Source organism: Notothenia rossii (assembly GCF_949606895.1).
Source record: "Notothenia rossii genome assembly, chromosome: 3".
NCBI lineage: Eukaryota > Metazoa > Chordata > Actinopteri > Perciformes > Nototheniidae > Notothenia > Notothenia rossii.
This window is the reverse complement of record NC_136901.1, coordinates 3,083,275-3,107,635: the sequence shown is the minus strand read 5'-3', so window position 1 is coordinate 3,107,635 and position 24,361 is coordinate 3,083,275. Positions and strand designations below refer to the sequence as shown.

Sequence of the window (24,361 nt, the reverse complement as noted above, 5' to 3'; positions counted from 1 at the left end):
GGATACAAAATACAAAAGAGTTTTCCTGCCAAACCTCACTGAGAAAATATTGTTGTTTCACACCTTCCTAGTTTCCACTTAGACAGTTTGACAGAAATTGCAGCGAAGCGAAATCCTCAGAGCCAGAAACTCACCTCCGGATGGCTGTTAGGCAGCTTGCCACTCTTTCCTTATCTTCCGTTATACCTTCATTGCATCAGTCTGTCAAACTCAGGTGAGGATTGCAGCCATGGAGCCCTTAGGAAAACCCGCGATATGGGTCGAGTCAGAGGCCGAGGAAATGAGCTGTTGTTCTGTCATGACACCCAGAACAACCCCCAAAGGATCGAAGGGGATCCAGCAAACAAAACCATGAAGAAACCTAAGATATCAATGTCTTAAGTCCGCCAGTTTCCTGCATGCATATTAACACTACATGATACTCCCAACCATTTCAATATTCAGATTCATTCTGTTTCCTTGGCTGTGTAAATCAGTGTTTTGTCACTTCATTTGTTTCCAGCGGGGATGCTTTGCAAGGCTGAAATCTCTTATTTTGTCCCCATGCGAGGTGCCTTCTGTTGGGAGCGCTGAATTATTTGTGTTGGGTTCAGGGCCGGCCCTCTGCATAGGCAGTATAGGCGAATGCTAAGGGCGCATCAATCAATGGGGGACGCCGAAAAAAAAAAGAAAAAAAAAAAGTTAGAAATTAAAAAAATATATATATTTTTTTATTTCAAAACACAATTTCCCAATTTTGGATCAACAACGTACATCTTATTATCTTATACTAACAGAACTACGCCTATATTGCGTACAGCGTCCATAAACTATGGCGCACCCCCCTCCCCCCCCCCCAAATCAAGTTGAACCGCCCCAGCCCCAGTAAAAACCAGAGGTTTCTGTGAAATAGTTCTTTTTTTTAAATAATGGTTTTAGTGTGCAATTATAGGTTTTAATTTTGTATTATGATCTTTATAGTTATAAAAAAATAAGTAAAAGATATAGTATAAAATACTATGACAGTAAAAAAAGGTTGTTATTAATAAACAAGAATAGAGTTTGAAAGGGGAGTGATTTGTAAAATATCCATAAAGAAAAAGAAAAGCTGCTTCCAGTTCTGTTTCATATCGTGTTGAGAGATGTTTCCATAGATCTCCTCATGTTGCTCTCAAAGTGCACCAGAGTGATGCTTTCAACTTCAATATTTAAAGAAAAAAAAATCTCTCCGGACCCCCATAGAGAAGGTTAGGTCCCCCCCCACTTAAATCATGTTCAAATGGATAGGATACTAAATACATTTGCACACAGCTTGTGTCCATATCTTTCTGTGTTGGTGGTCGTGCCACACCGTGCATGCGTGCGCCAGTCATAGTGAGTGTCTGCATTCTGCTCAGATGCTTACATCCAAGAAAGTGTCATTTCCTTTCTGTTGCATAATATCCGCTATCTTGTGAATTGGCCATCTTTTAAAGGTTGTTTCATTGCTTCCTCTTGGGTTGAAATCTGTATTTTGATGACATATTTTAACATGCTATAGCTTGGGACTGACTACGATTCCACTTGAACACAGCCTGAATAACCTACATCTCATATAATCAGCGAACCACAGTTGTTATCCGTTTGATGAGCTTAGTAACAGGTTTCCTGCAGCCTAGGGTTTTGTCGCAGCACATCAGGAGAGAGGCCGCCTCTGGAAACAGACGAGCAGACTGGTCCAACAGCGAGAGTTAGGAGGATCAAATGCCAGAAGCTTAAAGCCAGTGGACAGCAGTCACAGCTGAAGTCAGGAGGGTTAGTCGCAGTGCCAGAGGCGTGTAGAAGCTTTGTTTGTAAAGTGAGAGTGGAGATACAGGTCTGAGTAAACAACGATTAAGATGTCATCCCTTCCAGGTCAGAGTTATGCTGCAAGCCTTAACCCTCAAATCAAGTTATTTAAAGTGCGTTAATCAGTGTCTAAACAGAATGACACCGACTAACCGCTAACAGCTGTTCCCCTCTGACTATTACTATAAACCCATCGAGCGTACAACAGATAGATCCCAGAAAGAGAGAGAGGACAAGTTAGCAGTTTGCTCACGCTCCCCACAACACAGCAAGATGACATTTTGGGGATGTGATGCAGCCCACTACTCCGAGGTGATTTGTGTTTGCCTCCAGCTTTCCTTTGTTTTGCCTCCAGCTAACACCAGGGTCTATGAAGGCGGAGGCACTCAAGTCCCCTTATAAAGTTTAGATGTGGAAAAAGCAACAAACAGTTGCCTTTAACCAGATCTGTGTCCACCTGATGGATGTTTCCTCTCCTTCAAGCTCTGTGTTGGTCTCCTTCGTAAGGAATAATGTGATTCTTTAGCCGCTACATTCTCTATTAACTGTTAAATATTGAAGCTCATTTTTGTATTCTATTATATATTATTAGAGGAGCTCACGTCAGAAGAATTGAATTGCCATTTCTACACTGTAGCTTATGAGACATAATTTGCATTTGAATATCTTTTTCTTATCAAAGCATTTCTGTTATAAAAATCTGCTTGCTTCTAAAAATGTACGAAAGATTAAATGTGTGCCGACACATTACAGCTGGCCTTTGGAGGCGATAAAACTGAAGGTTATTTTTAATTAAAACACGACATCTGTGACACAATGCTTACATTATGACCAGACCTACGGGGCGGGGACATCATACGAATGGGTGTTGTAATTAAAGGTCAAACTGTGATGTTACTACATGGTCCTGAGTATAGCAATCCATCTGTTGTGCATTACACTAACTCTGAGTTCAAATCCTGAAAATAATGGAATATTTGGTATTTTTGATCAGGACTGAAGTTGATTGAAAGATTTAACCCCAAAAAAGTTCAAAAATAAATGAATCTGTTATCATTTCAGAGCAGTTTTTGGAAGTGGACATTTTTGTCCCGAATGATTAATGTGGGAGTTTTTTGTTTAATCTGATTTTGTGCAAAAACTAGTAATGCACAATAATCAATTTTGTTGCTAATCTTTGACATATCCAAGACTGTGATAAAAGAAAGCCATCCCCCAGATATCAATTAGATGGAAAATAACTCATTTTCTCTGTTTTTATCATGAGAATCAAAAGCGGCTTCATGTATTAAAAATGGCATTTAAAGGGGTTAAAATCCTGAGAATGATTCAATATTTGGTATTTTTGATTAGGGCTGAAGTTGCTTTAAAGATTAAACCCAAAAAAGAAGTGGTGAAAAAAACATTTTAATATAATGTTTTTATCAAAGTCTTTTGCAGTGGACCTTTTTGTCTGACTAATTTGCGTCGTCCAATCGAGTGATACCGGGGGGTTAAACACCTTGTCACGTGCCGTGGTTTGTTTGTGTGCGTCTCCCTCCCCCTCTACCCTCCCTCCAGGTGCAGCCTCTCCCTCAGGTGCTCCCAATCCCCCAACACAGGTATTGACGATGCTATTATCGTAAAACAACTACATGTTAACACATTTGGACTTGTCTTACTTCGAGGAGTGAATTGTTAAATATGTGAATTTCAGAGTTGAATAAAAAAAGAAATAAACCTGACTGTTATTAACATGTTGGGTGCAAACTCCTACCAGAGCACAATGCAGATATAAAATGATGCTATAACCCACCAGTAACTATGATGCATCTATAAACTCATAGCTGTCAGCATTCACTGCAGGCAACCCTAATGTGACCGTTCACTTTCTAAGTAGAAGAAGAAGAAGTGGATATACTTTATTAATCCCTCAGAGGGAAATGTCTTCCCCCACTCTGTTGTGTTTCAACACATGACACACACAGGGAGGATATACAAGCACTAACAGACAGAGTTTGGTGCGTTCACAACCCAAAGTGTCATCGGCCTGCTGATGACTGATCATTTAGCTTTTCTCAGATGGTCAGATATGTGATCTGTAGCGATTGCTTAACTGCACCGTGTTTGTTCGGAAAGTAGCTTTTAGAAATGTATGAATGCTAACATGTGTGACTTTAACTCAATATTTAAAACAGTGTGCAAAAAACGAGTTTCACTGTAAGTGGAAAATGAAAGGATCTAGAAGTTAAATAACATTAGCATCTTCCCCTAGGCCTTATCACATTATTATGCTAAATTGGTAGCATTGCAATTACAGTAAAACAAACAACCTATGTTGTCCTTGTAGACGTCTAATAATATCCGTCATATTGAAAGAATAGGCTTTCACCATAGCATGTTGACAAAAGAGAAAGACCTTTACAATCCAAGTCAATGAACTTAAATAAGTATTGTGATAATGTCCCACACAGCTAGTTGGTTTCAACCATCTACAGTGATGTCACAGGGATTTCAGGCAGCAGGGAGTTGAAGGTTAAGTGCCTGAATTCACTTGTTAATCCATTTGGCTACAACTGCCTCGGGGAACAACAACGTCTCCCTTTCTGTTTGTTTAATATAGGAATGCATCTTTGTCTCACACTTTGCTTTTAGATCTCCCATCTGACTTTATTGTGAGCTTGTGTTTTCAAAAAGTAAATTGAGCATGTGTTATGAGACTGAACCTTGGTATGTAATATGAAGTCATTATTCAGTCCTAAAGTATCTCAGTCCCTGCTGTGGAAAGTAGAGTGATAAACACCTATTTTAATCAGAATTTGAATTTAATTTGTTTCATATTAGACATGAATTACACATTTATATACACTGTAATTCAAATAGTTCACGACTTTTGTGATCCTAAGACTTTGGTAACCAAATCTAAAACACCCCAAAAATGTGATTTTATAAATTTGTGTTTTCATAAGAGTTTTGAAGATTTTCCGAAAATTGGATGTCAAATGTTAAGCTTTAGAGCTACTTATCTCATCACACAGTGCTCTAAGGTGAGTCATTTGCATGTATAGCAAGACCAGAGATTGTCCTGAGCATCGTGATATGTGACACATGGGGTGCCATCCATGTTATAAGAAGTACATTTAAAAGGCGATTTAAGGAAATGCCCTTAGACTCCAGAGGGGTTCCTTAAAATACACTGTAGGATTAAACCATTTGACCAGCTGACATGTTGGATGCAAATCCTGGCAGCTTCAAATCAAACTGTGAATCAAATGTTGTTATCAGCACGTATACTTTATTTGACAGAGTGGACGGCGCATTCTTTTTTTCACATTTCAAAACCTAATTTTAGAATAACGGTTTAGTAAATCTTTCTGAAATGCTTAAAAACACAGCGAAAAGAACACGAGAATTCGCCCTGAGAAATAATGAAAGATTTATCAAACAAACCTTGCAAACTTAGACATATGAAGGAAATGCTACTAGACTCTTAATGTTCATAAACTATAGACTTCAGATTATTTATCACCATTGATGAACCAAATAGCAAATGATATCGTTTCCAAACCGTAGATACTTTGCCGTACAAATCATTGAAATGTCTGGGAGTTTTCGCTTGACACTGTGCGTAATTTGCCATTACACCGGCGCCGTGAACGAGCTTCGAGCGGGAGCGCGCGTATAGGAAGGAAGGGAAGGAAGGAGCAGAGGCAGATCAGTCGCACGCGGAGCCCAAGACGGTGGATGATCGGAGCTGAGAGTGTGTGTCGCCCTGGTCGTTTTTTACAGCAGCTGAAAGCAGATTTCTTGCAGCCCAAAACCATGATGTTTCAACTCGTCCATCTCCTCGGGGTGCTCGTCTGCGGCAGCCAAGGTAAGGGAGGTGCGCGAGAGCTTGGTGACTTTGTGCACAAGTTGAGTGGATTTGCAATCGTGATCTGCAGCAGGCACTGTGAGAGGGGGGGGGGAAGTCAAAGAAAGGGGGGAGAGAGAGAGGGCTGGGATTGTTTAACTGGACCTTATTTTGTAGTTGAAGCACGTCTTGCAGGGGCCAGAATGCTTTCTTAGTGAAAAGGGGGATTATGATGGGGTCCCTTTTTATTTAGGGTGGGCGATCAGTTGAGATCTCTGTGCTGCGTGGATAACATGTCATCATTTCTAATGGCTTGTTTTTCCTAACGTTGTGGGGCTTTAAGGTGCTGCTTATATTGCAAAACATCGACCATGTCTCCTAACTTCCACTGGCTTCTTACACGGAGAATCTGTCCTCTGTGTTTGGACCACCGCCTTTCTTGCTCTCTCTCTCTCTAAAGTCTTGCTGTATGATAACATCTCCCTCCGCCGTGCGTGATAACACCGGGCTGTGATGCGTTCAGGCTGTCTGAAACGCCTCGCAAAGTTTGGAAATATCAGCTGCATTTGTGACTTAATTGGCGTTCATACGCGCACCTGATCCCGATGATTGTTACTGTGCGCGCTCCCGTGTGTTGTTTGCATACAGATGTCACATGAGTGAGTGCTGCTAAAAAGCACCGATATGAACTCGCCTTGGGCTTGTGTGTGTGTGCGTGCGTGCGTGCGTGTGCGCGCGCATGTTTCTAAACTGTCACCTGCTGAGGCGCGTTCTCGTGTCACAGTTTGTGTGCACTGCAAATAACCTAAACTCCTGTAGCTTCATATTTACCACTGATCTATTTCTCTAATGCGATTGGATCTACCTCTGTCACTACCTAAGTGCACGCCTCTTAGTTTCTGTTAAGTATCAAAACGATCAAACGCGTAATTTTGTATTTTTCCTTTTTGAAGAGATGTTTCCACTTGTTAAAGCAAAACAAAAGGTCTCGAGAGTAAAGGGTAGTTTTTGGATGAGATTGTTTGCAGAGTGGTCACACTAGCTTCCTGCAGGGGGGGGTAGAGTGCTGCAAAGTGGTGCCAAGAGTGAAGCCATAAGCCACTGGTCATTGAAATACTGTATGTCATCCTGCATGGTGTTACAGTGGGTCAAACGAAAGGGGAGGAGGTTTCAAAATGTTCCTAAGTTTAGAATAATATGTGCATTGTTAAGGTACTGCAGTTAGCTACACATAACCCAAATGACTCAATAGCACATGTATAATGTATACGGGGAAAAGTTGCATATCATTTAAACTAAACCAGTTTCCCCCTGACATCGTCCTGGGAGTCCAAACGGCTTCATGTGCGTTTGTTTCCCAGCATCAATATAAAGACTCTTAGCATATGGAGTGAGATGCCTAAGGCCTCGGAGGCACAGTTTGATTTTCCACAACATTTTAAAATGACTGCAGTTTATCGGTTTCTACCTCTTCAATCAATACGAGAATCTGCTGTTATGGTGGAGAGGAAGGCTGAGGAGGAGGACGCATTAGAGTAGTGTCTTGTTTGTTAATATATCATCCCTCTTTAACAAAGGGACTACATATACTGCTTCTACTGGAATAAACGTTGCTTTGTTGCAGTAGCATTACATCACCCCTACTAAGCAATTTACATTCATATCATGGCAAAGTCCAATAACTGTTAATGGATATATTATAACATCCAGAGAACTCGCCATAATGTGAATAACAAGGGAACTTCTCGGATGAAAGCAGAATGGAGGAGTCTTTATCAGTGTTGGACTAGAACCAGCAGTTTTTACTGTCTTTCACCAATTCATGCTTTCTGATCCACCACCCGTCTGGATCCCGAAGGAAAACATTTGCTTTTGAACTCCCAGCTCACCGTCCACCCTTCTATCCTTAAAGCTTTGTGTATCTGACGCTTAGTACAATGAATGATCTGCTTGCTCGGGCTCACCCAGGACTCTCCGATGTGATGTTAAGTGACGTAATTAAAATATGCCTCTGTATCTCTTGGGGGTGAAATGTCAGTGGCTCAGGATTTAAAAGATGTATGCCCTCGTGCATAAGTGTCTCTCCTGAGCTTGGGCTTAGCTTGCATTTGAGGTTTGCTTACCGTGTACTGCTGGGTCATGTACAAGTTCACATGAGTGAGCATAAAAGCAGGGGCACACGCTCTTAACCACACACACTGTAATCACCGGGTGAATATTTATAAGGGAAGTGCAGATCTTTCTTTCTTTTCAAGGAAAGCAACATCTGCTTTGTGAGTATCTTCTAACAATGCTGCACATAATTCACAGCACCACTCATAAACTCCTATTAAAGACATGCAAAGCTGTTCACAAAAGAAATGGCCTGTGTCTCGGTCCTGCAAGGTGGAATTGATTGCGTTATTTGATTAATAGACTAGGACAGAGAGCCTACACATAGAGAGCCGGTGTGTATGAAAATGGAATCGCCCCCTCGAGGCAGCCGCATATGAGAAATCAATTTAAGGAACGACTAGAGTCAGCAGGCCTCAGAATTGTACAAAGGGCAATCTCAGTGTTATGGATATGCTATTTATTTGCCTGCGAGATTTTAGATTTCTCATGTGTGCCCTTTTAGCGCTGGAGTTCAGGCCTCAGGGTAGAATTTGTACACTTCATCTAAGACAGGAAGACACTGCTATGTTCTCAACACCTGGATATATGAGAGCAAGAAGCAAGCAGCTGCTGCAGGTTGTTGTCAGCGAGCAGGGAGTGAAATTGCAGGAAAGAGCAGTCATTTTTAGATTCTATATCATCAACTCCTACCTGCAGATGTTCCAGTCTCTTTACAAACACTGAGTTTCCCACACACAGACTTTAAAAACACCCGCCAAAGTATTTTCGGTGACCCATTTCAGCATTCTTTCAAATATGTATTTATTTATCCGTGCCACAGAATCATGCAAACTAGTAGGAGCTGCTTCACCCCTCCAGTTAGCTCTGCTATTTCCATAAAGGTGTTGAGAATTAGAGAAAGAAACGTATCCTCATATCACGTTACAAGACACAGACATGATTAACCTAATGCATAATAGAAGAGCCGGCTGCATGGCTAGATGTGTGATTTTACGAGCAGAGCGTTCATGTGAAACTCTTACCTATAGTGATCATAACATTATTTTTACAGTTTGGTTCCTGAAAAAGGTCAAAGGGCACTGATGGTATCCAAATGTGCCCTTTTTTTTGCTAAACCTCTCTAAAAAGGTCAAATGTCACTTGTTTTGCCTCAATCTTGATACAAGGTACTTATTATATGTTATACTTTGGATTCCTAAAGCTTCTTGTCTACCTTGCCATCAATCAAGGGTCACAGTAAGTCATGGTTTTATTTAGGCGGAGGTAAGAATTTAACATTTTTACTATGTTCCATCTGAATTGACTCTGACACAGAAACATCTATATTGATTCTGACACTTCTACATCCAACTCACAGATGTAACCTTGCTTTGATCAAATGAATTATTCATATAACCCTTTTAGAAGTTAAGTTATAGTCATTTGTTTTGGGCATGTCATTTTCGAGCCTGAAACCTGAAAAACAGGCTCAGGGCTTAAGAGGTTAAATAAGCTTATCATCTTTGCCTAACCGCAGATGAAGCACTGGCTTGCTCAACCGCAGCGTCTGTTTGAAGTGACTGTTCACAATTCCGGTTGGAAAGTCAATTCAATGACTACTAAGGGACGCACAATGACCACAAAGACACAGAACACGACCACAAAGAGACTCTGAATTACCACAAAGACAGAAAAACGACCACAAAGAGACTCAGACTGCTTCGGAGAGACACGGAATGACTACTCTTTACATGCTTGTGCACAATGATCAATATCACCATCGTCCCGTAGACAAGAGGACTTGATCTAAGAGTTTAGACGTCATTCGTGCTGCAGAAATGAACCGCCTTGCTCTTGAGTTGCTTGTGTGTACGCTCTGAACATGCATCAGCTCAGTTAACAGGATTAGCATCAGGGATTAGAAGAACTGCTGCAAATATATTCGTACTTATTTGGGGATGTATTGTCTGTTAATGGCACATTTGAAGGCTTTAAGTAAGTCAGGCAGTAGCAGAGGTACCGAGACGAGAGATGACAAAAAAAGGGAAAACATTTGGATTTAGTTGTTTGTGATTTATGGAGAAGGAAACAGCAGCATTCTCCATAACGCCCTTTTTCAACCTCGGGGCTATTTTCACTCAAATTACTTATTATTATTATTATTATTATTATTATTATTATTATTATTATTATTATTATTATTATTATTATTATTATTATTATTATTATTATTATGGAAGTGACTAATGTTCCCCTGGGGGAGCGTCTCCAGACCAGGAAGCAGCCGGGGTCCTCTTGTAGGAAGATGTTGGCTTTGCCTGTTATATTCTGAATCGCAGAAAAAAGGAAGATTGGGATAGAGCGGATTTATACAGACGGAGGAAGAGATTATACTTAAAAATCCATTCAATTCAAGAGAATCTGATTGCATCTAGTTCAATTGCATTGCTAGAGATTGAATCAAGCTCTATGGAGTTGCACTGTGCCAGAATTAATAAAATGTAATTGAATCCTGTCGAGATGGAATCAAATTAGGCCCGGAGTGACGTGATTGGAGGAGGCAGATGCTGCATGTTGCTGTGTTTCTCCCGTGGGCTTCTGGGTTTCTGTTTGACACCCTTTGGCTGCGGTCTAAGTGTGCCATGCCAGTCTAAATGCCAGTCTAACTAGCAGGCTAATAAGCCGAGCCATGATGCCAGGAGAAGCAACAGAACCAGTGGCTCTCGGATGGAGCTTTCCTCTCCTGCTGCAGCTTATGCATTCAGCAGACCATAAGGCTGTTAAAGACCTGAACCTTTGAGAGAACATCTGTCTGCTACTTACACATTATTTATCTAATATATTAGGGCGGCTCGATTATGGCAAAAATCATAATCTCGATTATTTGGGTCAATAATTGATATCACGATTATTAAAAACGATTTATTTTGAAAACATCAATTTATTTGAGATTTTTTTTTGAACTGTATGTTTTTAACAGTTGATTATCCTGAACTTAAAGTATAACTCAAATGAAAAACAAATTAATAAAAAATAAAATAATCTTTTTTAATAATAATTTTAAAAAAATCGTTTTATTTCAATTACGTTGTTTTCGTAATCGTTGCAAGCCATACTCGTAATTGCAATTACAATACGATTAATTGAGCAGCCCTATAATCTATCATATTCCAATGACTCGTGTATACACTCTACTTGCACTATTTTGTCTGTTTCATTTTGTTGTGCTGTTGGAGGAGCCTTAGATTTCCATCTACACTGTAGCTCTGAACACATGACATTAAAAGCCTTTCATCTTGGCATGTTCCGATATTCTTTTGCTCACTTTATTTCTGCAGCTTATGCATGGCATGTTCAGACGTGGTCACACACCTCTGATGGGACACGGCGCTGCTGGTGAGGGGCTTACTTTGGGGTTTGGGCACCGGCAGGCATGATTAAATGAGGAACAGAGGGATGAGAGGAGTGGCAGGAGAGCTCCAGAGTGACCCACTTAGTCCGTATTAAAAACTCCACCGAATAGAGGCTTTGGAGTTTGCTTCACAGTGGGCGGACATACATCACATGCAGACTTTAAGTGACATAACATTGTCATAAACAAAATGAAATGGCAGTATAGTGTCTCTTGGTCCGCTAAGCAGTATACACTCTAGGATTCTAGGCGTCTAATTGGTCGATTTTCAGGCCGTATTTCTGCCTTTTTAGAGTTTAAGATGGGATTGTTGTTTTTCAAATTTCTTTGGCAACTCTCACTGCAGTAAATATGTAAACTAAGATAAAAACAAGTATAATGTTTATTTTTGTCGCCTGTTTCCCTTCAACACCACAACACTTTGCTCCTTTCTTTACACCTTCCCAAGGACTAATTAAAAGTGACAACACACCTTGTGTATGCCCTTCCTCCTGTAACAGAAACAGAACTGTGTCTTTGCACGTTTTCGTATATTTCCTACAGATCCTGGGGACATTTCAGAGTCTCGCCTGCTACGTTAATAATTCTTTCTATAATTGGGATTGTACATCTAAAGACTCTTTGAAAAGGAAAGCCAGGTTTGTATATCGCAGTTTAAAGTAAACAGGCTAAAACATGCCGAGACTAAAGCCCCTGTCACACTGTCCCCAAATTGAAACCCGATGGACACACGAATATGGAATTGTGAATTTCGCACGAAGGTGGCCCCGAACCACACGAAGGGAACATTTACATTTAAGACATACAACTGCAACGAAAGTAAACAATGATATTAAAGTATTATGATACTGTTCTGATATTTTCAGACTTCGTTCTTTACTTTCTCCGTCTTTATGTAGAAGATATTACGTTTTCTCCGTCATGTTGTTTCCATAGCAACAACAACTTCCCCGCCTTCAAAATAATATATTATATCCTTTTTAGTTTCACAGAACACAAATAGGGTTATTTACATAATATGTTTACATGATTTTGTTGTGCAATAAAACAACCAGATGGACACACGATAAAGGAAATGTTCAAATTCGGCTCTGATCGTAACAACATCGGGCCATTCGTGCAACATCGGGCCATTCGTGCAACATCGTGCAAAAATCATTGTGATGCCAAAGATGTTGCCACCGCTCCCGAAGTTGCTGCCGGAGCCTGAGAAACTCCACCGGCTTAAGATGCCCTCACGAATGGCCCGATGTTGTTACGATCAGAGCCGAATTTGAACATTTCCTTAATCGTGTGTCCATCGGGGGTCAATTTCGGGACAGTGTGACAGGGGCTTAACCGAAGTAACCTAAAAAGTAAAAGAGAGAATCGTTTTTGGTGAAATTGCACAGGAACAATTGGGTTTTTCTAGATATTAAAACCTCCTTTTGAATAAGACTCTATGATGGAAGCAGACTGGTGCACTATATTTGAGGGGCAGCGACACTCTGACAGATGAAGCGTGGACTCAGAAGGCAGTGAGATGGACACAGATGTGTTTCAGAGGAGGTGGCTGTATGACAGATTAACAGACAGGTGAATGTGCTGAGGTTGAAGATACTGATGATAAAGAAGAGACATTCTGACAGCTATGTTTCCCATCTTCCTCTGGCTGGAGTGCAGCCTTTCATTCGATTGAGGAATAGTTAGTGAGCGGCTATAGGTCCATCACACTGATTGAGGAAGCAGCTAATGCTAATTGTAGCTGGCTAGCAGACACTAATGAAGGCGTGGCTTTTGGACAGTTATTAATGTGATGAGATGAGATAGAGAGGAGTGGCTGTTATTAAGCTATCCTGAATGTGTGTGTGTGTGTTTGAGAGAATATTGTCTAAAGGGGGAAAGCCTTGGGTTGTTAGATATTAGGTATTGAACAACATTTTTTCATTGTTCAGTCTTTATTTCGAACAGATTAAAAAATAACAAATGTGGAAAGACAGAATACCGTATTGTTAAATACAGTATTTATCCACGTTCATGGTAATATTTGTGTATTCAACAAAAAACAAAAAAAAAGTCTTCATATTAATAATAATAATAAATCATATGTGTCCGAAAGGGAGCAGGAGGAAGCAAATGCTTATTAATTCCCACCCCTTACTTTATCAATGATTGTCCTTTAAAATCATTATGCAAGTTATTCCTACATACATTTATACATATACAATAATTTCTGATCTTCAATCACCTCTCTTCATTCTCATATTTTTCCAAAATAGTGTTTCTGTACATCCTTTTAAACTGAATGATGCTTGTGCTTTGTTTGAACTCCTGCTCCGAACCATTCCGTAAAATCACCCCACAGATTGTTCTACTCATACTTCTCAGAGTTGTTCTGACCTTGAGTTGTTTCAAATGTAGATTTCCTCTCAAATTATACCCACCCTCTCTGTGTACGAACAATGTTTTTAATTTCCTGGGTAGTAGATTATGTCTGGCTCTGTGCCTGATTTGAGCCGTTTTAAATTTAACCAGATCAGTGAACTTCAATTTGTGTGACTTCAAAAATAATACATTAGTGTGTTCAAGATATCCAACATGATTGATAACTCTTATAGCCCTTGTTTGTAACGTGCATAACGGCTGTAGGTTGGTTTTGTGTTTCCCCAAATCTCCACACAGTAAATCAGATATGGCAATATTAGTGTGTTATATAGAGGATACAATGAGTTGTGGTCCAGAAGACATCAATTCTTAAGTCTGGATCGAAAACTAGTAGCAAAACTGGCATTCGATTTCGGATGAGTTGTGTTTACTTATGATTTGACAGTTCCTGATTTATAGATGAACATATAAGACTAGTTTGTACAGGAAGGCAACACAACTCATCGTTTGCATTGGAAAAGTCGAAACGATCACACTAGTACAAGGTCAAATTGTTCTACGCACTTTTTAGGACTAATCATCCATGTTGGCTCAAAAGATGAAATTTACTTAGCTGACAAACACGTTTAGTAGCAGTTCCAGTTGTCATGGCATTTAATTGTTCCCTTTTTTTCTCTTTTTGCAATTCGAGGACATCTCATCCAAGTTGAGATCATGTTTTAAGAATCCATGCTGTTTTGCTGCAGAATTTCCAATGATTTTCTGACTTGATTTTTAAGATATAACGGAAGTCAAACTCTCTACAGTATGTCATAATTACATGGTCAGCATTTTATACTCCCAAAGGCCATGAAAGCAAACTAGATTAAGCCTAGATAATAAAACCATCAGCATCAATTGATAAAACCATCCTTAACCAAGTGAAAGGCACTTCCTGTACAGTAACAATTACCTGAGTGTTGTGTATTCTCTGCTGGCCTTGCAGTCTCAGTTTTTTTCCTTTGGGATTTCCATATTAAATTATCTTGAGCTGCATTGTGTTGTATTGTATCTATCATATTTCACTGGACCCATCCATCCATCCATGCAGACAGTGGGGCCCTCGGCTTGTCATTCCTGCTGGTTAATTAAGCTAAATTGTGATTGATGGACTCTCCGGTGAATAGCTGTGTTGTCCCACTGCTGACCTGCCTGTGGAGATCAACCCAGCTGCCAATCACAGCACACAATAGTCTCCTAAACACCGGCTGGGACATGATGATAATATATAGATAGATGGATAGATAGATAGATAGATAGATAGATAGATGGATGGATAGATAGATGGATGGATGGATAGATGGATACATAGATACGTAGATAGATGGATGGATAGATGGATGGATGGATGGATAGATAGATACATGGATGGATGGATGGATAGATAGATGGATGGATAGATGGATACGTAGATAGATGGATGAATAGATAGATTGATAGATGGATGAATAGAGAGATAGATGGATGGATGGATGGATGGATGGATGGATAGATAGATGGATACATAGATATGTAGATAGATGGATGGATACATAGATACATGGATGGATGGTTGGATACATAGATGGATGGATGGATGGATACATAGATACGTAGATGGATAGATGGATAGATACATGGATGGATGGATAGATGGATACATAGATGGATAGATATATACATAGATACGTAGATAGGTGGATAGATGGATGAATAGATACATAGATGGATGGATAGATAGATACATGGATACATAGATAGATTGATGGATTGATACGTAGATAGGTGGATGGATGGATGGATGGATGGATGGATGGATGGATGAACAGATGGATGGATTGATAAGTACTTTATTGGTCCCAATTTGGGAAATGTTGTTGCAGCAGCATACAAAACAAGGCAATAAGAGAAATTAAGACACTATAAATAAACAGTCCAAAGTATTTCTTAAATAAAATAGCTTTAAAAGGTAAAAAAAAAGATAGTACCAGTCAGAGGTTTGGACACCCCTTCTCATTCAAAGGTTTTTATTTAGTGCTTGACAAAGCATTAAAACATCATACGAATGAAGAAGTGCTAAAAACACAATACAATTTGAATCAGAATACCTTTATTCGTCCCACAGAGGAGACATTTCCATGGTTACAGCAGAAAAGAGACAAAGACAGTGTTAACTGAGAAGCATGCGTTAAAGATACTAAATCAAACCATTTACAAAATCCACATCCTGTAACACTTCTGAAGATACAGCAGCCAGGTATATCTTTCACAGTTAAAGTGAAACATCGGAGGGTCTGAGTGTCCTTACAGGTTGATATGAGGAGGCCTCGTTCAACCCCCCCTTTTCCTGCGTTTCTTCAGGGATGCAGGGATTGGGTTTTTGATGAAGGGACCATGTTGAAAAGGGACGCGTCTTCTCAGATTTCCTGCCTGGTGGCCAATACCCCTGCTTATGGGAGGCAGTGCTTGATGAGGAATAGATGAGAGAGAGGAGGGGGTGAGTGATAGATGAGAGAAAGACGGTGGGGGAGGAGGGACACTTGAGACGTGGTCATGGCAGAATTGTGAGGCCAAACAAGTCTCTGCTCTCCTGATTGCCTCTCCATGCCAGGCAATCTTCAAAAGGAATCTCCTAATGCAATGTGGGCCAGCTTATTTTTGTTTCCATCTCTTCTCCTCTCTTACTGTTTCATTTCCTTCCTGCTTTTCATGTGTTCTGCGGTCCTCCCACACATCGAGGCATCTGTGGGGAGAAGATATCCGGCTCTCCAATACGTGGGAAGCTTCTCAAGCAGCACCCGTGCTTAATGCTATTTGCTCGGGAAGCTAATGATGTTTGTTTCAATATAGTTATTAACACCTATGGATTTGATGTTACTACACAACTGCAGTAGGGGAGTTTACAAGTTAAGCTGTTTCAGAGTTGTTCTGTCAAGCGTGTTATTATCTCTCCGAGTAATAATGGTCGTCTGAAGGCGCACTAGACATACTGTAGGCGTGTTTTTAATTACTTTGTATATCTGCACAAGTTCACAGCATTCCTAGCTCCCAATGCGGGCGCTCTGGGATTGTTTTGTTCCCGCCTACCTCTCGTAGAGTTTCCAAGGACGCCATGGGAATACACAAAGGACGGCTCAATAATTAAAGAAGCCGGTCGAATCTTTACTCAGATTTGTTTACTGGCACTTCAGGTGAAGTAAGTTCCTCCCAGTCCTTCTTCCTTTGAAACACAGAGGATATTTTTGGATAGGCTTCACTGCCCTACCTGCAAATATACTGTCTTTGTTTTGTTCATGTTCACTCCCTGCACACATCACTTGTTTCTGTGGCTAATTGGAGCACACTCGTGTTGGTTGGGGCATATTTAAAGGTGGAACAGGATGAAGAGGAGTGCTGGAAGATGCAGACGAGGAAGATTTGTGGGTTGAGTGCCAGGGTTGGCCGTCCTTTCATGTGCATGCGAAAGCTTCGGGGCTTGAGTCTTAAGAGAGCCTTGTGATCTCGTGCGTTTTCAAACAAGCCGGCAGCTTCTTGTTGATGGCGTCTGATTTGTAATGAGCACCAAAGAGACCAAAACACAATCTCCACATCCAGAAAAACAAAGACCGTTGGTGTGTGATATCACATGTTACAAATCAATACAGTTCTTCATTGTTAGTGTATGTTAATCACATATTGGCGTCTCTACACCTCTACCCTGTTAGCTCCTTCAACAGCAGCAGATTAGATTTCTGAGAGCATGCCATATTGGATGTACAGAGTGTATTCCAGCTAGCTGAAGTCTGTATGTTGCTCAGAGAGCCGAGATTACTTTTATTTCACGCTGCTTTTATTCCATCCTGCCGAGTCTGGAGTAGGAATGATAGATGGTCTCGGCACTTGAGGAGAGAGAGAGAGAGCGAGAGCGAGAGAGAGAGCGAGAGAGAGAGCGAGAGAGAGAGAGCGAGAGAGAGAGAGCGAGAGAGAGAGCGAGCGAGAGCGAGAGAGAGAGCGAGCGAGAGAGAGAGCGAGAGAGAGAGCGAGCGAGAGAGAGAGAGAGAGAGAGAGAGAGAGCGAGAGAGAGAGAGCGAGAGAGCGAGCGAGAGAGAGAGCGAGAGAGAGAGAGAGAACACACACACACACACACACACACACACACACACACACACACACACGCAATGCTCAGCTCCTCGGTCAATAAGCAACGAGGAGCTTTTGCTGAAAGGTGGGATGCAGCTCTGGATCTGTTGCGGTCGTTCCCCGAGGATTCGGCCTCAGCCACAAATTAATAGAGCCCTCCCACACGATCGGGGGGTTTCATTTGGAGCCGTCACGCTACATAAAGCCCCGCAGAGATGAGGAGTTCACGAGGTTCCCCCGGTACATCCCGAGAGTCCCAGAGTAACCTGTGTGATTGTAACACCTCCTCCACCTCTGCACCTCCTCCTCGAAACTCCCGGGCAAAGCTCATCCCGGTTCAATTACCACAACTCAGCGTCTCCCTTCACCCTTTCAGAGTCCGTCATGCATATCCTGGCATCTCTGTAATACTACTACTACTACGGTGATGTAATACTGAAAGGGTTAATGATTTAACGATTAGATTACTGGGACTTTTTGGCTCCCAGATTAGGGAACAGCTAGAAAACAATGTCATTTACTACTAATAACAACACATGGATACTTTAATCTAAATGACATGTGCAGATAACAGCTACACAAAAACAGAAAGCTTTAAATCAGTGGTGTCAAACTCATGGCCCGGGGGCCAAATCCGGCCCGTGACTTCATTTTCTGTGGCCCGTAAGAGCTTGCAAAGAATATAATACGTTTATTATACGGTTACATGCTACTTTACAGTATATCTATATATGTTCATTTTAATTAATTTCTTATTTTATAGTTATTTATCCTTTTTTTTTTTAATCCTTAATGTTAAATCTGTGCTGTCCTGTTTCTCAATCTTACCCTGTTGCTGTTAAACTACTGAACTTCCCCACGGGGATTAATAAAGGTCCATCTTATCTTATCTTATTTTACAGAAGCATGTTGCCCATAAACTACATGTCCCACAATGCATCTCATTTTGTGACATGCACATTATTTGGACTGCTGCTTTCAGACGTAGTTAATTATGAAGTTATTACCCTATCAAATACAAATCCAATGCAGAGGCAATAATATAATATAATACATTATTTTATATATTTATTATATATTTATAAAGTTACAACCGACCCTTTGAGTGCAACCATAATGCGGACCACGATGAAATTGAGTTTGACACCCCTGCTTTAAATGATACTGAAAGAAAATGAAAACATGGCAAATACTTCTAGTTTCTGTTTGACGACGGCGTGAAATTGATTGTGACAAACGTGCCGAGTGCGTCGCCCCTGAGGTCCGCTTCTCTCTTATCCGTATCCCGGCAATGCCTGAGATTAGACGCAGAAACTCTCACAGCCGCGTGCCTCGAGCCAGGATTACCAAAACGACTAATCACTCAACTCTCCGGACACAACACACTCACGAATGATTCATATTCTGTCTCAAAGTCTGGCTGAATAAGAACTCAGGACATCTGTTTGTGGCTCAAGTGAAACAATAGCAATAAAATGTTTGCACTATGCACATCTTTTTTATAATTAACCTGCTTACTTGAAGTAAACGGTTATTTTGTGGGTTTCTTTATAAACTATTGAGTGTTCTTGCGTTTCAATGTGTTTTTTTTTTTATACCTCGGGACTGTGGGAAAAGGTATTTCGATCTTTCTGTGTCTACAAACATATTTTAAGATTGACAATAAAGTTGACTAGGCTGGAAGTATTTTTGGGAGGTTTTCCTTTTCCTCTAGTTTGTCTTTATAGGTCTGCAAAGGCTAAAACCATGCAGTCCTTGTACAGCATGTGAACATGTCATAGTACATGCACACAATCCAAATATGAACCTGAGAATTATTTAAGGTGTCCAGAAACCATATGATAACCCAGCATGATTATGGAGAGCAGAAGCAAAACTTAAAAACAATCTTCATTATTGATTTTATAGTTTGAGTCCAATGTAGCTATACTTCTACTAATACTCATTATCTGTTAGGAAAGAATTTTCAAAACAAAACAAACTCTTAATTAGGAGGAATGATAACCGGATAATATCAACACCCTTTTACATTTGAGATGATTTTCCACCTTGCACATATTCGTACAAGCAAGTTATTCTTAGTTCAGTGACAAAGAAAGTGACATTTCAGTGTTGGCCCTTTGAAGTCATCGCTGTGTTGTTTGCCAGATATTCAGTACACTGTAACTCCCCCTCTGCCGGCTGGCCTTATTGATCTATTGTCTGGGAGTGAAGCAAACTATTTTGCTTTTCTCTTTCACTTTGAACCTCCTCCCTCCAACACTGAGTGTCTGTTAGCTGCTTGAATACTGATCGCTGCTCTCTGCTCCTTCCAGCCGACGTGTTGTCAAGGACTCCCAAGGAAAGGAAATAATCATCTTTTCAAAAAACACTATTATTGCTCGAGTCGAAATGAAGAGAGAAAAGTATGCGGTGTAAAAGCATCGTCGTGGTGTAAGACAAGCTTTCAGTATGTCGTTATGTGTCACGTACAAACACGTAGGATATGAGATGCTTGGAAAGCCGTTATAACTCTGTTCAAGGTCCTCAAAACGTTAACAATGTGATAGACGGATTTACTACTAATAAAAACACATAGGATGGATGTACTGTTGCCTCAGTGCTCCGGGTGAGGGGTGGTTGGGATGGGGCGGGGTTAACGGAAAGTGAGTAAGGGTTCTTTTGGGGGGAAAAAAATGAAAATGCTTTAATTGCGGTGTTGCACTGTTGCACTTTTTTTTTTTTTACATGTGAATAAAAATATTTTGGAAAAAAAATAAATCACATAATACTTTAATTTAAATGCAATAGGGTGGAGTTTGTGCAGAAAACAGCTTCACGAAAGCAGAAAATCAATGAAAACAAGGCAAATATTTCTAGTTTTGTCTCCAAGCTATACGATGGCTATACGTCATATACAAACATGTAGGTTATGAGATGTTTGGAAAGCCGATATAACTCTGTTCAAAGTCCTTTAAAAACACGATACTGTTACCTAACACTACTAACTGGACTTAAACTGCCACTGTGCATTTTACATTGAATCTCAATTTAACAATCCACTCCTTACACAATTAATATATATCCTGTTATATATGTTGTTCCTGTAAATGTGTATTATAACTTGTATATTTTCTACTTATCTGATGCTATTTGAGATGTTTACAGTTTGGATTGTTTATTTCTAATCTTTGAATTTCTCTTGCCTTGTGTTATGCTGCTGCAACGCAAACATTTCCAAAATTGGGTTCAAAATACTTCTCCTCTTACTCCCCTGGGTCTCACTGATTTTATTCCCTCCTTTTAGCACAGCGCTTACGTAACCTCTCTCTTGTACAACCTGAGAAACAGGAAACAAAAAGAATTTTTTTATCCTAAGGTGCACTGCGCCTCTCCGACACAGCCATTTGTTTCGTGGCGAGAAGGCGGTGATGAGTGGAAAGTCTTTCCTGAGATGAAGCGAGACGAGGACGCTGTGTCACTCCAAGGTTGTTTAATGGGAGTCTTTTCCCCGTTATAGATTTAGTGTGTGTGTGTGTGTGTGTGTGTGTGTGTGTGTGTGTGTGTGTGTGTGTGTGTGTGTGTGTGTGTGTGTGTGTGTGTGTGTGTGTGTGTGTGTGTGTGTGTGTGTGTGTGTGTGTGTGTGTGTGTGTGTGTGTGTGTGTGTGTGTGTGTGTGTGTGTGTGTGTGTGTGTGTGTGTGTGTGTGTGTGTGTGTGTGTGTGTGTGTGTGGAGAGAGAGGTCACCCGCCTGTGAAAGCCTGACACTATTTGTGTTTAAATCAAATGAAATTCTCGCAAAGCGATTGAAAAAATGAGTTATAAAGGGGGAGAGAAAGCGGCTGTTTGTTTGTGAGCGCGTTTATTTCAGGATTGTGCTTACTCTTTGATTTCTGCTGTTTTGGGTTTTGCCCCTTTGCTCGCTCGAGGCTCTCTGCGTTGAGTGAAAATACAGCGTCAGCTAAACTATATGCAAAACAACATGCACACCGGCACTCGGAGAGAAAGAGAGAGAAACACACACACACACTTAGATTTCCTGGAACCCCCCGTGACTCGTACTCGGCCAAGAGCTAGTCTTGAAATGTTGAGATAATTGCAAAAGTTGCGACGTGTGTCTCAGGAATATCAGATAAGTGGAGGAGAAGTTTCAAGCACGGAATCAAAATCAGGCTTTCATCCAATCATAATCTCATGGCGGGATTTCTCCTTCAGCGAGTGATCACGAGGAGCCCGATAGTCCATCAGCAGCTCCGAGGGAGGTGAGGCTCTCGCTGCTCAACATGCTCAGCCATCTGCGGCACATTTCTGTAAAAACGCAGAGCTGCAGGATTCCTGCCGTTTCCTGTGAGGAGTTGTAGAGAGCTGCGAGGATACAAATCTAAAATGAATGCCAAGTGAGGTCAGCAGAGCAACACTTTCCGCAGAGATGCATGAGCAATGCAAATGTCTGAGTGTATGTTTTCCACTATAATCGGGACTTTCTGCTGAGAAACTGTTGAGAAAATACTGAATGTTCCTTCTATATCAGAGGGCCTACGTAGCTGTGTACGTAGCCGGATGTATGACTACATGGATGACGCTCATGAGACCCTGGCCGTTTCTCATTCTCGAGGATGCTGGCTTGGTAGTCGCGTACTTCCAAGTCACTTCCTTCAGAAACGAAGCAATTATACTCCCAAGCCACGGCTTCGGAAAACAAAGAAGAATGGAACAGGCTAACAAGTGTGCCACTTTCTCTAACGGTTTCAACATAAACTGTACCGAAAATAAATACCTCACGATGTCTATCTAATTATGAACTTGCTTTATTTTCCCGTAACACATTTTTGGTGATAACAAATGCAACAAATGTAACATATTTACCAACACATGTTCTACGCCACTACATACTTACATTTAAATGTGTGCTGCGTCGGTTCAGCCATTCTCCGCAAGGGTTTTTGAAATTGGTCCATGTACAATGCATTGTGGGGATGTGAAGGACGCGAAGTCTACCCATGTGCAGCCTCGTAATTACCCCCAAACCAAGGACGCGGCCTCGGTTGAATTCCAAGTATGCTGGAGATTGGAACAGTCCTTCGGCGGCACTCGATGACGTAGCATCCTTGAAATATTGGCTTGAAAGCCAGCATCCTCGAGATTGAGAAACGGCCACTGTGTTGAAGTTATGATAGCTCTGTTCCTAAGATTGGCACGATGACACCCCCTAGAGCAGGGATTGGGCAAATGGCTGCCCATGTGACGTCAAGTTACCGCTTGTAGTTATGCTTTTACAAGTCTCTGTAAAGCGACCTTGGGTCTCATGAAAGGCGCTATATAAATCCAAGCTATTATTATTATTATTATTATTATTAAAAGTTGATTTATCATCTGAATTTGGCAAAACAAGTTTAATATTCTAAAAACCAAGAGTTTGTTTATTTGAAATCAGATGAAAACAAACTGTAACGGACCCTGCCGTGTTATCTATGATTACTATACGCCTTTCATTCATAATTTCGGCGGAGGGAGGGGGAGCGGCGCTGAGGAACAGCAGAGTGCGGGTTGACAGGTGTCTGTGTGGACCCTCCCCTTATTGTGCGTCAGCAGAGACTACAAGTGTCTCAGGTTCAAGTTAGACAACTAATGTCTGGGTTAGTGTTCATGACTTCATGTGTACTGTATGTCATTTTAATGGTTAATCTCAATACACACACATTTTCCGTGCTTTCCAATAGTTTAAAATAGTTTGATTCCACTGTTTTAATAACCTGTTCAATACAAACATGCCACTTGTAAACATTAAATAACATTTCTGTGAACTGATATTTGTTTAGTGAGCTTATTAGAGGATGTTCCCTGAAAGATTTTAAAATGTCAATGAAGAAGTCAGACTTAGTATTTGTTAATAATTACATACAAAACATGGTGTGTGTGTGTGTGTGTGTGTGTGTGTGTGTGTGTGTGTGTGTGTGTGTGTGTGTGTGTGTGTGTGTGTGTGTGTGTGTGTGTGTGTGTGTGTGTGTGTGTGTGTGTGTGTGTGTGTGTGTGTGTGTGTGTGTGTGTGTGTGTGTGTGTGTGTGTGTGTGTGTGTGTGTGTGTGTGTGTGTGTGTGTGTGTGTGTGTGTGTGTGTGTGTGTGTGTGTGTGTGTGTGTGTGTGTGTGTGTGTGTGTGTGTGTGTGTGTGTGTGTGTGAGAATGAATCTGCAGCCCCCTGGTTGCCAGTACATACATGATGTGGCCCCCACCACCATCCAAGTTGCCCATCCCTGCCCGAGAGAGATAGGCATATGACTGTCATACTGACGCAGGCCTTAGCTAATCTGAACTAATGTCAGAATACTGCTTTGAACCAGTATTCTTCCATCTTGTTAAATGTAACTCCCTCTCTTGTATATCAGCATATCAAGGACTCTACTAAAGGAACCCTTTTGTCCCATGCAACCTCGTGTGTGTGTGTGTGTGATGACTACTTCCATTCTTGCAAGGATAATAAAGACATGGATCCTGATATTGAAGATCAAGCCGGTGACGAGAGATATCTTTCTAACAGAAACTAAGAACCTATTAGACGGCTTAAAGAGGCCCTGTTCTGATTTAGGGGTTTTCCCTTTTCTTTAGTGTGCCATATAAGTTTGTGTGCATGTAAACGGTCTGCAAAGACTACAATCTAAAGGTTTCTCTCCCTCTATTTGGTGTTATGACTTCACATGAATCTTCACCAAACACTTTGACATCCAAACAGCAGGAGAAATC

At 40.9% G+C, this 24,361-nt stretch overlaps 1 protein-coding gene across 3 annotated transcripts in view; it reads left to right on the top strand.

Annotated features, from left to right (window-relative positions):
- Nucleotides 1-5,456: 5,456 nt before the first annotated feature.
- ncam2 (neural cell adhesion molecule 2) overlaps nt 5,457-24,361 on the top strand; it is a 305,617-nt gene continuing 286,712 nt past the window's right edge. For 2 of the 3 annotated variants that reach the window (XM_079669154.1, XM_079669153.1), the window contains exon 1: nt 5,458-5,659. In XM_079669154.1, the coding sequence (XP_079525280.1) occupies nt 5,530-5,659 (130 nt within the window). In that variant the 5' untranslated portion in view covers nt 5,458-5,529. Of the gene's footprint in view, nt 5,660-24,361 lie in introns of all 3 variants that reach the window. The other variant, XM_079669155.1, reaches the window with a different exon arrangement.